Source organism: Montipora foliosa, chromosome 6, assembly GCF_036669935.1.
Source record: "Montipora foliosa isolate CH-2021 chromosome 6, ASM3666993v2, whole genome shotgun sequence".
Taxonomy (NCBI): Eukaryota; Metazoa; Cnidaria; class Anthozoa; order Scleractinia; family Acroporidae; genus Montipora; species Montipora foliosa.
The window spans coordinates 42,079,193-42,091,692 of NC_090874.1; the positions used below are offsets into that span (position 1 = coordinate 42,079,193).

Below are 12,500 nucleotides of genomic sequence, written 5' to 3' on the forward strand. Positions count from 1 at the left end.
CTGCCAGCCGAAGGTTGAACAACCAAGGCTTGATTGATCACAGGCAATCATTATGTCATTCAGATTCAAGGGTGAAAGTTCTTTTTAACAAAAATGTTTCGAATACATGGGAAGGAAACGAGATATCCCAGAAGCCCCAAGCTCAGTAAAATAGGAGCCTCTAGAGAATACGAAAGCTTCCAAGATGCACTGCTCTCAAAGGACTTGGCTTAAAGTTAAATGTCGGTGACCGAAGCGAACCGGGTGAAAACGAACGCAACCCACAGCCGTGAAGTACTTTTCACCAACTGGGAACAAAAATGTAGGAATGGGAGAGTATTTTTTCAAAAAAACAAAAACAAAAAAAACCAGGAAGGACATGCCGTAGGTCCCAAAATGCCAAGCTCATTCAACAGAGAGGCTAGACCAGAGCAAGAGAACGAAGCCGGGAAAAAGTTGAAACGGCCGCGTTGAAGAACAATTGACCAACGCCTGAATGATGAAATTGGCAACGTCTAGAAGTGCACACACAAGTCTGAGTGATCATTTTAATGCATTTGCAGACTTCATGTATTTTTAAGCATCCTAATGTTGATCAGCAACGACACTGATTTACTTCGACACGGTTGACCGTCTGTTCCATTTAGGTCGTCAAAATCAATTAAGCAAATTGGCAGTGGAAAAGTGAGAGATGGAGTTTCTGTCGTGTCAGAATAATCTATCGATGGAGAGATCAAGCATGGCGTTTACTTGACACGGCAAACGCGAAACGATGGGCTGCTACTTTTCATAAAAGCATGAAAATTACGTTATTCTAACTCGTCTCTCTCTTTGGAAAAGTTACTTGATACCTGCTGCTAACGCGCAAGAAATTCAGTAGCTCATATGAAACGAGTTTCTTCCATTTTTGGCAAACACAAACTTTCGTCTGCCGTTTGCCGAACAGCAAACGGCAAACGGCAGACGAAAATTTGTGTTTTGCCAAAAATGGCAATCTCTCTACTGTCTCAGCTTTTTAAGCAAACAAGGACGACATTTATAGACAAAACTTGAAAAAAACTGTTAATTGACCCCCAATTCGGAAATGCTTTTCTGCTTTTGACTCAGTAGGCATTCCTCAAAGTCTTACGGCAGTATCGCGGCATGCTTTAGCCGAAGGAGACGTACAACGAAAAACTAAAAAATTTCTTCCACGTGCAGGATTTCATGTTTAGAGCTGATGCATATGACAGAAGACCGAAGTTATGCCATAAGCCACTTCACTTTCAAATACTATGCATTGCTTTCCCACGGCTCTCTGACGGCCACGTAAAAGCGCCAAAGATCACTGCACAAATAAGGACCAACAGTACAAATCAATTTCGGCTATTTCTAATTTTTGGCAGGATTACTAAGGCATACGTTTGTTTACAGAGCACATTAAAGACAGCCGCGAATTCGACCGCAAGTGCTTAACCTACCCGGCTGATGGCACCGGAACGAGAAGGAAACGTTGATACGGAAACAAACGCGTCAAACTCAGTTGATTCGTTCCTAATCCTTACCGGTTGGTAGCCCAACTTTGTCTTGGGGAATTTTCCTGACTTAACAAGCATTTTCCACTGTAAAAGGGAAGAGAGTTAGCAAATTAAGTTAAACAAATATTTTACTAACATAAGAAATTTTGCAGGAAAAAAAGAAACCAATTAAGATTGAGGATGACAACATTTCCGACCGCAAGTAGCCACAAGTGACCTTAATTATCGGCTATTCAAGTGACCTATAGTTGCTAATTGCGTCTTTTAATAGAGAATGTGTGCAATTAGAGCCGAGGTCGCAAGGGCCGTGGCAGACACAGCAAAGGGAATACGAATATCAGAAATAACCGCATCGTCAGTGATTTTTCACAATCTGCATCGCTAAAAATATTTCGAAAGGCGGAAATTGGTCAAGATGTCAGCATCTGGCTGTTATCACGAAGACAGTGGTCCTTCTATGGACAAAATATTTACTGTACCAACAAAGAAATGCGCCTTTTGGAATGACAAAAAAAAATGAAAAATAAAGAAATGCTAAAACAAACAGAAGTAGTACTTAAACGGCAGATCCAAATTTTTGCTTCGAAAATTTCTAAAAATAACCAATTCCGTGTCTACTTCTATAAAATATCATCACTGAAATGAAAAATTCCAGTAGGCAAAAAAATAAAGGATGATAAAAATAACTGGCCACAAGCGAGCTCAGATAATTAATACTCCAGTCAGATATGCGTCAAAAGTTCTCTTTGTTGATTGCCGTGACATACTTTAAATGTGACCACGAAGTGACGTGACGTAAATAAAGAGTTATGAATTCAATGTTATTGTGTGGCGGTAAAGGTAATCGCGCCTTTAGTTTTGAAAAGGGTAATATAGATCTGTATTGATAAGGGTAATGTTATTGTTAATCCGCTGATGAAGTAAGCTATCATCATTCTCGCAATGACAAGAAAAAAATAATTTGACCACAACGAAATGGTTACGTGACTTTCTCTCAAGACTTTGACTCGTTAGTTCTGGAATAACCTAGCAATGTCCATACAGAGCTTGAAACAGATCTACGTTTGAAACCTATTTGAATAGAAAAGAACGTTGAAAAAACAATACTTATGGCGACTTATCGTTCCATCTATTTATAGTACTTTGTCCTATTAGTAATAGCGGAAGTGACGGCATTTTGAGCCTGCTATTTTGTTTGTTTGTGGACTTCTTTGTCCACGCCCTTCCACCGCTATCCATAAAAAGGTAGCCACCAGTGTCGGGAGATCATAACACTCGCAGCTCCTTTTAACATCACACCGGACTCACACTGAAGTTGGGGTCTTAAACAAACACTCACATTATCAGAAGAAGAATTTAAGAAATAGCAAATCTGAAGGTAAGCCATTTCTATAAGGAATAATGTGTTCTTTTCATTAGCGAGACGAATGACCCATTGAACAAACAGATTTCATCATGTCGTTTCGGAGAATATTCTGTACCCAGGATGCAGTCAGTAGTCAGTCTCAAAAATTTTCAATAATTATGTTTTCAAAGCATGAACTGTCAACTTTTTGTTGAACTGTGGTTCAGTACGAAGGCCACACCGATGGCAATTGTCGTCATTTTCCGACCGAGCGGGAACATAAACAACCAAAACAAATTTGTTCTCATTGAAACTGACTGGATATTCAAATGTCAGCAATCGAACGTCGAAAATGTCATAGCTATAAATATTTGGTATATTTTTCCCGTCAATTTTAAAGCAAGCCCAAAAGTGACCTGGGCAGCAACCACTCCTCAAAAGCATGTTTGATCTTTCTCTCCTTGAAACCAAAAGGACAAACTTTACGACTGACATGTTGCAATAGCAAAGCACATATTTTTTTAAATAAATCAGCCCACTTTTTAATAAAAGAACTTAAATCGTTGACAGTTACAGTGAACAATTTTCCCATCTAGATTGATTAATATTTGCAAAGAGCGTCGTTAAGTATTTCTGTTTCACAATGTTAACACTTGGATTGTTCAAAAACTAGATTGTAAAGATTGCCTAGGATCTCACTTATCAAGTCTTCATTCTTTTCAATGAAACTGCCGAAAATAAAAGCTAGGGTTTAGGGTGCACTGTAAAGGCAGTGTAACGACATCAATGATAATTTGTTTAGAGAAGAAAGTAAACCTTTGAGGACAAAAGTAACGCTTTGAGTCCAAGCGGACTTTTGGTGGATAATCCGCAGCACAGCTTCTTCTTCATCACAATAATAAGCAATTAAGACTAGTGATATCATCGGCGCTCGCGTCAAGCAGAAATCTGGCAATATCACGAGGATGATATGAGTTCATTATTTCTCTTCCAGGAATTTTAAACTCTCTAACGATACTGGAGTTTCTAAAATATTACTAAGCCCCGATAAACCGCTAATCTTCTTAGAGAAACCAACCTTTTAGCAAATAGAATTTTTCATTAATTAAGCTCATTCTAGGTGTTGTTAAATCTTGTGTCTAGCGGTTTCCTCTGATGTCGTAAGCTTTTCCCATAGTTCGTTCTGAGGAAATAGAGGAAAATGATCATTTCGGGGTCGGGGAACGGGAAGTATTAAATCAACGTTTATGAAATTTTGGCTTGCAACGAAGCAGAAAGCAACCACAACGACTTTTGAGTCTTTTACAACCGGATCACATAAGAAACGGAATCATTTTTACGCTGTTCAGTTTTATGAAGGCAACAGCAATAGCAGACCCGGGTCTAGAACAGAAGTTGCTTTTCGATTGACATTTCCAGTTGTGAAGTTATGTTCCCTTAATTTATATTTCCCCGAAACTGATTCAACTAAAGGTAGCTCGTTATCGGCGCAGAGCAAATTTTTCTGTTTAGCATAATTATTTACATATCTTGGGTAAGCCGTCTGTCTTTGATCCTGCAACAATATACGCAGTAAAGGTGGTTGGCGGATGCAATGTAAAAAGGAAAGTTTGGAAGTCCAAGCTACGTTAGTCTCGAAGCGCCAAAGTTACTGTTGTGTTCATAGCGTACCTTAGACTCCTCCCCTCAAAAAGGGGCGAATAAGCTAAAGCCAAGAAAGTTGATTGAACACCAGCAGTGAAGGCTTTGGTAACCAAAAGCTAAATAAGTACGTTTTTCTTAACACAAGCTCTCGCCGGATTTTCTCTGCACGCACGACAATGATATCACTTGTCTAAAGCACAGCTTCTGACTGAAGTATTTACAACATCCTACTGTTAATCTCACCGTGTGTGGAGACTTCCAATTAATGTAATGGAAAGCCAAGACAGAGTAGGGTCTAAAAATTGGCTCAAGCCAAGACTCCGCCGCCGGGTTAAACTGGGGCGCTTCTCCCGTTTCTTTGTTTATCCGTCTTGTTAGAATGAAAGGGATTCTCGCACAACAATTATGATTGGTTAACAGATCAGTGGCTTTAGCCTTGAAATCATAGTATGGAAAAAAGAAATGTTAGACATAGTAAAGGGTGCACCACTTATGGACTTCTTTTTTCAAACTACAGTAGGTTTGTTTTGGGTTTTTGCATGGCTTCGCCTATTTATTTTACGTCCCTTGATGGACACGGCAAGATAACGATCAGACATTCTGCTAATAAGGATATCGCCCTCTTCGTCTATGTTTACAATTTGAAGTCTTTTGACTGAAATTCATTTGAAAAAAACCAGCCTAAATTTATCAGTTACTTAAGTCCCTAATCAAATATCTGATTTGTATTCGGTTTAAACGCTTTCTCTCTTTCTGCCGCATTGATAGAGATGATCGGCTAATATACGCAACGAGCCCTTAACCACAAGATGTATTTCTACCGTCCTGAAGTGAAACACCTAGAAAGCTTAGCCTCCGAGTTTATTTCGACCTGACCGGGTGTTTCGGAGGAATCCCCAGTTGAATACTATCCAGCGTAGTAACAACGCTAGGCAAAACGATTCTGCGCTATTGGCTTAGCTTGTTGTGAACATTTGTCTTAGTAATGTTCATAAAAAGTGGAATTGAAATCATCTTCAAAGGGATTGAGGTTCAATCATGAGGTGCTCCTTGGTGTTTTTCGATTGAACGCTCAAACAGCTTTCGGCCACCTTCGAAAACTGAGCATGCTCACCGTGTTTGAAAAACAACAAAACGTAATACCTCTAGAAGTTTTGTAAAGGACGCAGGTTGTCCAAATTTGCATTTTAATGACATGAGGCTGATATTGAATTATACTGGAAATACTGAGTTCCTGTTGCGACTGCCCGATTATAGCGACCTCTCGATAACTGAAAAACTGAATAAGTCCAATATTTCCGATTGATCGGGATCAAAATTAAGCCTCGTTCAAACAAAGGCTGAGCCATAAAACGCAAAGTGAGAAAAAATAATCGAACTAAAAACTCTGTATTTGACGTACGCGGAAATAAGAGGCCTTGTTATGGAAAGGCCGGAGGTAGTTATTTACTTTGCAAGGGCGTTATAGACTTTCTACGTCTGTTTTCTCGCGAAAGCACTGATTGAGCTCAAATATTATTCATGAAATTACATGTAGCAAGTTTTACTAAGATGAAACATTGCGCGGTTTTGTCCGAGATTTTAGAAATCTGACAATAGCGTTTCCTTTTGTACTGGAAAAGTCTTGAGAAGACGCAATCCCAGAGTGCTTTTCTGAACAACGCGATCTTAGCTTCAAGCAAAGCGCCGCACAAAATTGAACAGATAGCCAAGATGACAACTTCGTGAGAGGTGAAATCTGGCTGTTTTTAACGTTCACTGCCAAGGGGGGCTTGGAATTTTGCCGTGAGCGATTCATATTGACAGAAAAGAAATATTGGCACAGCAGAAAGTAACGGAAGCGTTTATGACGAACAATGCTTGTTTACAGAAACTAGAGATTTCACTTGAAGAGTGTATGTCATATTTAGTTTAAAACAACAAAAGTGAGCTTTTTTGTTGAGAGTAGCACGTGGTAGAAGTAAATAAAAACGAGCCGGGATGTTTCTCGATAAGCTGGAAGGCCGGCTTCTGGTGAAGCGCACAAAGCTCTTGACGAGGTCACACTTGAAATATTTTGGACGAAACCAAGCAAGGTATGTAAGCTAGACGGCAAGAAATGCGATTGGCATGATGGAGTTAACTGATCGTGTAAACAGGATTCGTAGTATTTTTTTAAAGTATTCAGCAGCCTGGAGTTATACGGGAACCGTATCACAAATAATTGACAAGCCATCACCCCGTCTGTGATCATCCTAGAATTTTTCATGAAGATCGCATACAGTTTCTTCGTTTTTAATACTGAGATACAAAAACTCGCAAAAATGCAGGGTTGTTTGTTTGCTCGTGCTCTGTCAAGAATTTTCAATAGGAAGACCGGGTTTCTCTCAACGTCCATCGTGAAAGATAACAAATTGACTTTGAAGTATACACGGTATTTTTTCAAACTAAACGTTGAATATTGAGTAAGCAGCTACATATAGTATCACAAAAAGAGCTTCAGGGGCCTTTAATTTAAATTAACTTCCTTCGAAACTGTTATGTCTCGATTTTACGCGTAGGTTCACCAAGGGATATGCTTTGAAACATAACAGACCGCAAGGAGAGTGCCGACAATAGGCACGAGTGAATCGTTAATACTGCTTAATTACAACACTCGCTGTATAGACACACAAAAGATGGAGATAATTTTTGGTATTAACCGGCAATGTACAGGAAATAAATTGTGAGTGGTGTCATGGGGTCATGTTATTGAATAAACAAGGAGAGTAATGTAAAATATGTTTAATTTCTTTTTCGACTGATATCAATATCCAAGCAATATTCGAGTACAATAAAAGCGAAGGCCATTGTTTGGCTCCAGTATTTTAGTTTCAGCTGCTCGCGTAACAGTTTCACATTTAAGCTTTCTGTTTTTATGAATTAACTGCGGTTGCATTTAAAATTACCGCAAAGCCAAAATCAACCTGGATATGTGTTTAACCGATTAACAGAGTGGAAAATTCACAGGACTTTCCTTGAAGTCGAATAGACGAATTTGTGTAAAATCGCTTATAAGTTTCATTAACAACAATCAATTGGCTAGACGCCAGTTTCATTCAGCTTATTCCACTAAGTCGGTCCAGGCAGCAAAGATACATGTTCAAAGATTCTTAGACCTATCATCCCAAACGGTATTTATTTTGTTGTGGTATTAAACGAATCTAATAATCAGATGATTCAGTTTTAAGCTCCCTTGATCGTTTAATATCCAGTTTAGCTCTATAAAATTTCTTAGCTGTTTCAGCGGAAAACGCATCACAGAAACAAAAATTGAGCCAGATTTCTCAAAACTGCGGGAGATGAAATACCACTGATAACCAAGGAGCTTCTTTAAAAGGGTCCACAAAAACTGAGCAACTCAAACCAATCTACGTGACTTCGATGATCGTTCTTTCTAATTAAATGAGACTCAATAACGAACTGTTCCGGAAATCCTACAAAAAAGGCGTATTCCATTTCTGTTATTATGTATCAAAGTAAGGATGAGCGGACGTCATGAAGCAACCAGCAGCTTTCTTCAGTGTAACTTACAACACTTAATACATGGGTTTGAGACCCGCTAAATGTCGCAATTTCCTGTCTATAAACGTTTAGGACAGCTTGCTATCAAGCCGAGAGCATATCAAACTTTTACGAAAAATCAGATGAATTTTTTTTTTTCCGATTCGTCTGTTTTCATTTGACACGCTGTTCAGGGGAGCGCAGATAATAGGGATAAAAATGAATTAGGGTTATCGCGATGTAAAGCCTAATAAATAATAATACGATTTTATTTTCTCAAGCCACGGTTTCATGTATTTAATATTAAAGTAATTCTTTGAGTTATATAGGACACGGAATTCATTTGTCTTGCGCGAGTTCTGTTATCAAACAAAAAAGCCACAAGAAGCTTTCATATGCAAATAGCGATGACAGTGTACACAACGAAAAAGCCAATACAGCCTGTACGTGGAAGGCCCCTCCTGCAATAGTAGTGACTCTGCTTTTTCTCATTGACCACGCATATCCGCTTTAAGTTTTCTCCTAAGACGATTTAAAAGAGTCTTCTTGTCATTTTGTAGCATTAAACACGTGGTTTGGTGGTCAAATTGGTTGCTTTAGAACTTTCTCGCTCCAATAAGTGACTAATTTGGAAACCAGGAAAAAGGTTAAGTACCCACTGACATCGAAGAAAAGTAAGAAGCTCCTTTAGTTTATCATTATTTTTTTGTTAAATCATATTTGCAACGTGGTTACTGAAGGTTCAGTATACGAAGTGTTTGGTGCGATCGTGATCCCCCTCGACCCATTGAGCACGGCACAGATAATGCCAGTTATTTCTTACAAGTTATTAACCATACATTTTGTTCATCGCTTGACCATGTGCATACGGAGAACAGCGGCATTTTCTTGTAAAGAAACTTACAATTTAAAGCGGCTTAGCCTGCCTGCTGGAGAAACTGCGGAGCTATGATAGAGAGAAAGTTCAGCCAGTGAAGTGAATATCAGTGGTGTTTGGTGCGGATGACTTCGGCAGGCTCTGATAAAGGGACTAAAAAGCTGACATTAGGAGTTTAGAGTAAGCCTTTGTGTGAAGCGAAGAGTTCCAACACCAGGCAGCGTTTTTCCACCTTTTTATGATAGCCCACATTTACTTTTAAAGTTTATCAACTTGTTGGCAGAGCGAATATTTCACGAAATCAGTAAATATAAAGCTATTTGACTTTGAAAACGTAACAGTGGGAATTTAAAGCCATTAAGAGTCAAATTCTTTGTAAGCCTATTTGAATGTTGTATATCGCCCAAAAATGTGGAAAACCTGCCAATTTATGGAAACCTCAAAATTTTTAAAATTGTGTTTATTGAAATTGAAACCAACCAACTCAATTAAAAGTATTCGAACCGCGAACGCAGAATAACCATACGGATACTCTGGTGAAGGTGCATAAATTCGTCTTCAGTAATTTCATCCAGCAGTATTGGTTAAGTACTTCGACCCCACCTACATGTAAATTACCCGAACTGGCAGCGGCTTCTAGCAAGTGTGGTGGCCATGATATGCAATTTACTGCAATACCTGTTCAATCGAATCGCACAATGAAAAGCCCATTAGGATTAGATTTCAGCGACTCGTTGTATGGCAATGAGCGGCAATTCTAGAATTTTCAGGGCCATTTCCGCATTACGAGTACCCTAATCATTCTACTAACGAAATGAAGCCATAAATTCAAGTCGTTGACTTGGCTCTGAGAAAAACAAAAATTCTCTAAAGAAACACCGAATCGCATGTCTCCTTACAAGAAATAGACAGTGTCTGCCCATGACACCTGGTCGGCCAACTCAGCCTCCACGAATTCAACCCTATTTTAGCATGAAAGCAGTTTGTTTAATTTTAGTTAAAACAGGGCCGCTTATGCTACTTAGTTCTCACTACTAGTTCCACCCATTTTAAGAGTGCAAAGATCGAACAGTTTGCTGTGGATACTGTTACAAACAACTATGTTTCAAATACTGCTTTTAAATTAGTTGGTGATACAAAAACAGCAGGATACATTGTTTTCTTTTGTACTGATATTGATTGGACTATCATCTTTGGTCGTATTCCGGTCTAGGAGTAACCCAACGCGCATTCCAGAAACGGAAGGATTCTTGCAGAGGTGACCAGGGAACAAATCCTCGGAATTGTATGCTCGCGGTTTTGAACAGGGCCAAATTTTATCAAAGAGGGGGCGGTTCCTGTGTATTTCGAGTACACCGCATTGTTTATTGTGTTTACTCTTCTAATGGAAACAAAACTATCAGCAGAATGCTATTCCGCTCTTTCCGGATACGAATAAATCCCAAGACAACAGGTCAACTGAAATAGCCTCAAATGGATGCGCCATGATGTGACCTTCAGAGATCAGAGTACTTCAACCGCACCTTGATCAATAACTTTTCAACTGCAATATGGTTGAAAAAGTAAACTACTCTTATCAAATAACACCAAAAGCCAAAATATACCTTAGTTGCCCGTAAATTAATGACAAAGGGACACGTATAAATAGATTGTTAATGATGAGAATGTATTTTTCCGAGTGCTTTTAAAAAAGAAATAACACCAACAGAGAATAACTGGCTTGCAATTAGAGGCTACAGCTTTTTCTTCTTCTTTTCTTTTTTATTTTAATTTTTGCCCAAATGACTGTCAGATCCACGATAAGTCGTGTCTCTCTAGAATTTCTTTAGGTGCATGATTTCTTTTTCTTGGTTTGAATCAATTGTCGGATTCGGTAGGGCTACCTCATGCACGTGCATATAAAACGTGAGCGCCGTTATGAAACGAGACACAAAGCAAAGTTGAACATATTGGTATAAAGTTCCATATAAAGTTCTTCCATCGAAAATAACACCTTTTACCTTTAGTCACGGGGGAAGAAAGTAATTTGTTCATCAAAGTTATCACTTGACCTGTACAAGACAAGTAACTTCTTGTGGCAAAGAGTTTCCACCGCAACGGAAGCTTTTCCTTTTCAGACCGTACTCGTCCTTAACTAGTGACGTGTACAGGTCACCAACATCAGTCGCTGAATTTCAAAAAAATCTATCTAAACAAGCATAGAGCCAACTAAATCAAAATTAATTACTTGAAGTCTCTATCCAAGAACAACTGAACAAGCTAGCCAGTGGATTGGATTTATAAGTTTCTTTTCTCATTTCAACTTCCAGATGAGACAGTCTTGTTTGTGGAGCACTGTTGCAATCCTCGCTGTTCTGTTGTGCCTTGGATTTACGAAAGGTAAGACTTCCATTTTGTCGCACGCACGTGCACTATCAGAACACTTCATTTTCCTAGAGTGTAAATACTTAGTCACAATATCAAACGGAGTAGTGGATAATTGAATGTAGAGTGTTCACCGAACGCACCAGGGAATCGAAGCGAATGAGCAAATCATTAACTGAGTCTGCACTGAGCAAAACTACCGGAGAAATTATTATTTTTAGCAAAAAGATATGTTTCACCAGAAAAAAAAGTGAATATTAGCTGACGATAAGTCAAAATCGATAACGCGATAAGGCGTTCATTTGTTTTCTTCTAGAGCATTCACAGAACATCTTAATAAAATAATACACGGAAGGTATGGGCAAATTGAACCACGAGGGAAGTACGATAAAGAGGAGTTGACTTGGGATGAGTTTGGGATGGGCCTGCGCTCGTTGCTATTCAACATTAGATTAACATGATTTTCGCCTTGCTTTTTCTGCAACCTCCGCAAAAAAAGAAAATCTGTTTTTAAAAAAATCGTTTCATGACCCCATTGCTGTGGACGTCGGTATGATGTGTGCTGAGCCTAAGAGGTGAAGGTATGGTTAAAAGGGAAAAAAAAAATGCAAAAGAGTTGTTTCAGTTAAAAGGTCACTCGTAATGGTTGTTGTCAAGAGGTTCATAACATTTCGGAGATTTGGCAAGTCACGCGATGAATCAATGGCAACACTGTGAGTAATTTTTAAAAATAACTTAACCGTGGTCAAATATTTTGCTGCACCAAAATCTTGGGATGAGTTATTTATCCCGTCTAGTTCATTTTCATCAAATATTGAGGCTGTTTCAAGAAGACTTTCAATAGTTTTGTCAGAAGAGTAGGACAGGACTAGATCTGTGAATTTGTCAGAAGAGGCCTCACACAGGAAACCATTTTAAATTCCGACTGACAGGCCGCGCCTATAGTACAATGCCAACTTGTTGAGAAATATGATTTCTTTCCTTCGTTCACGGTTTGAAAATAAATTAACTTTGCATAACCAAAGGACAGGAGTGAGCATCTTTCTCGGTAGACGCTATCATCCATATGCAAAGATTTTACCCCAGGCAAACCAGTTCCCGCTGAACCATATTCCTCAAAATTCCCTGAACTATATTCTCCTCATTTCGACTTGCACTTTCTATTAATATTTTTTGACAACACATAATCGTACTACCTACTTATTTAACGGCTCATTTTTTTTACAGGAGATATATACAAGCCCCACGAAGT

General features: G+C 38.8%; 1 protein-coding gene across 3 annotated transcripts in view; it reads left to right on the plus strand.

The window, feature by feature from the left end:
* Window positions 1-2,728: 2,728 nt before the first annotated feature.
* LOC138007405 (con-Ins K1-like) overlaps window positions 2,729-12,500 on the plus strand; it is an 11,071-nt gene continuing 1,299 nt past the window's right edge. Inside the window, exons 1-3 of one of the 3 annotated variants that reach the window (XM_068854288.1) lie at window positions 2,729-2,874; window positions 11,194-11,263; window positions 12,476-12,500. The exon at window positions 12,476-12,500 is cut by the window's right edge and continues 89 nt beyond it. In XM_068854288.1, the coding sequence (XP_068710389.1) occupies window positions 11,194-11,263; window positions 12,476-12,500 (95 nt within the window). In that variant the 5' untranslated portion in view covers window positions 2,729-2,874. Of the gene's footprint in view, window positions 2,875-6,470; window positions 6,561-8,560; window positions 8,682-11,193; window positions 11,264-12,475 lie in introns of those variants that run through there. The other 2 variants (XM_068854289.1, XM_068854290.1) reach the window with 2 other exon arrangements.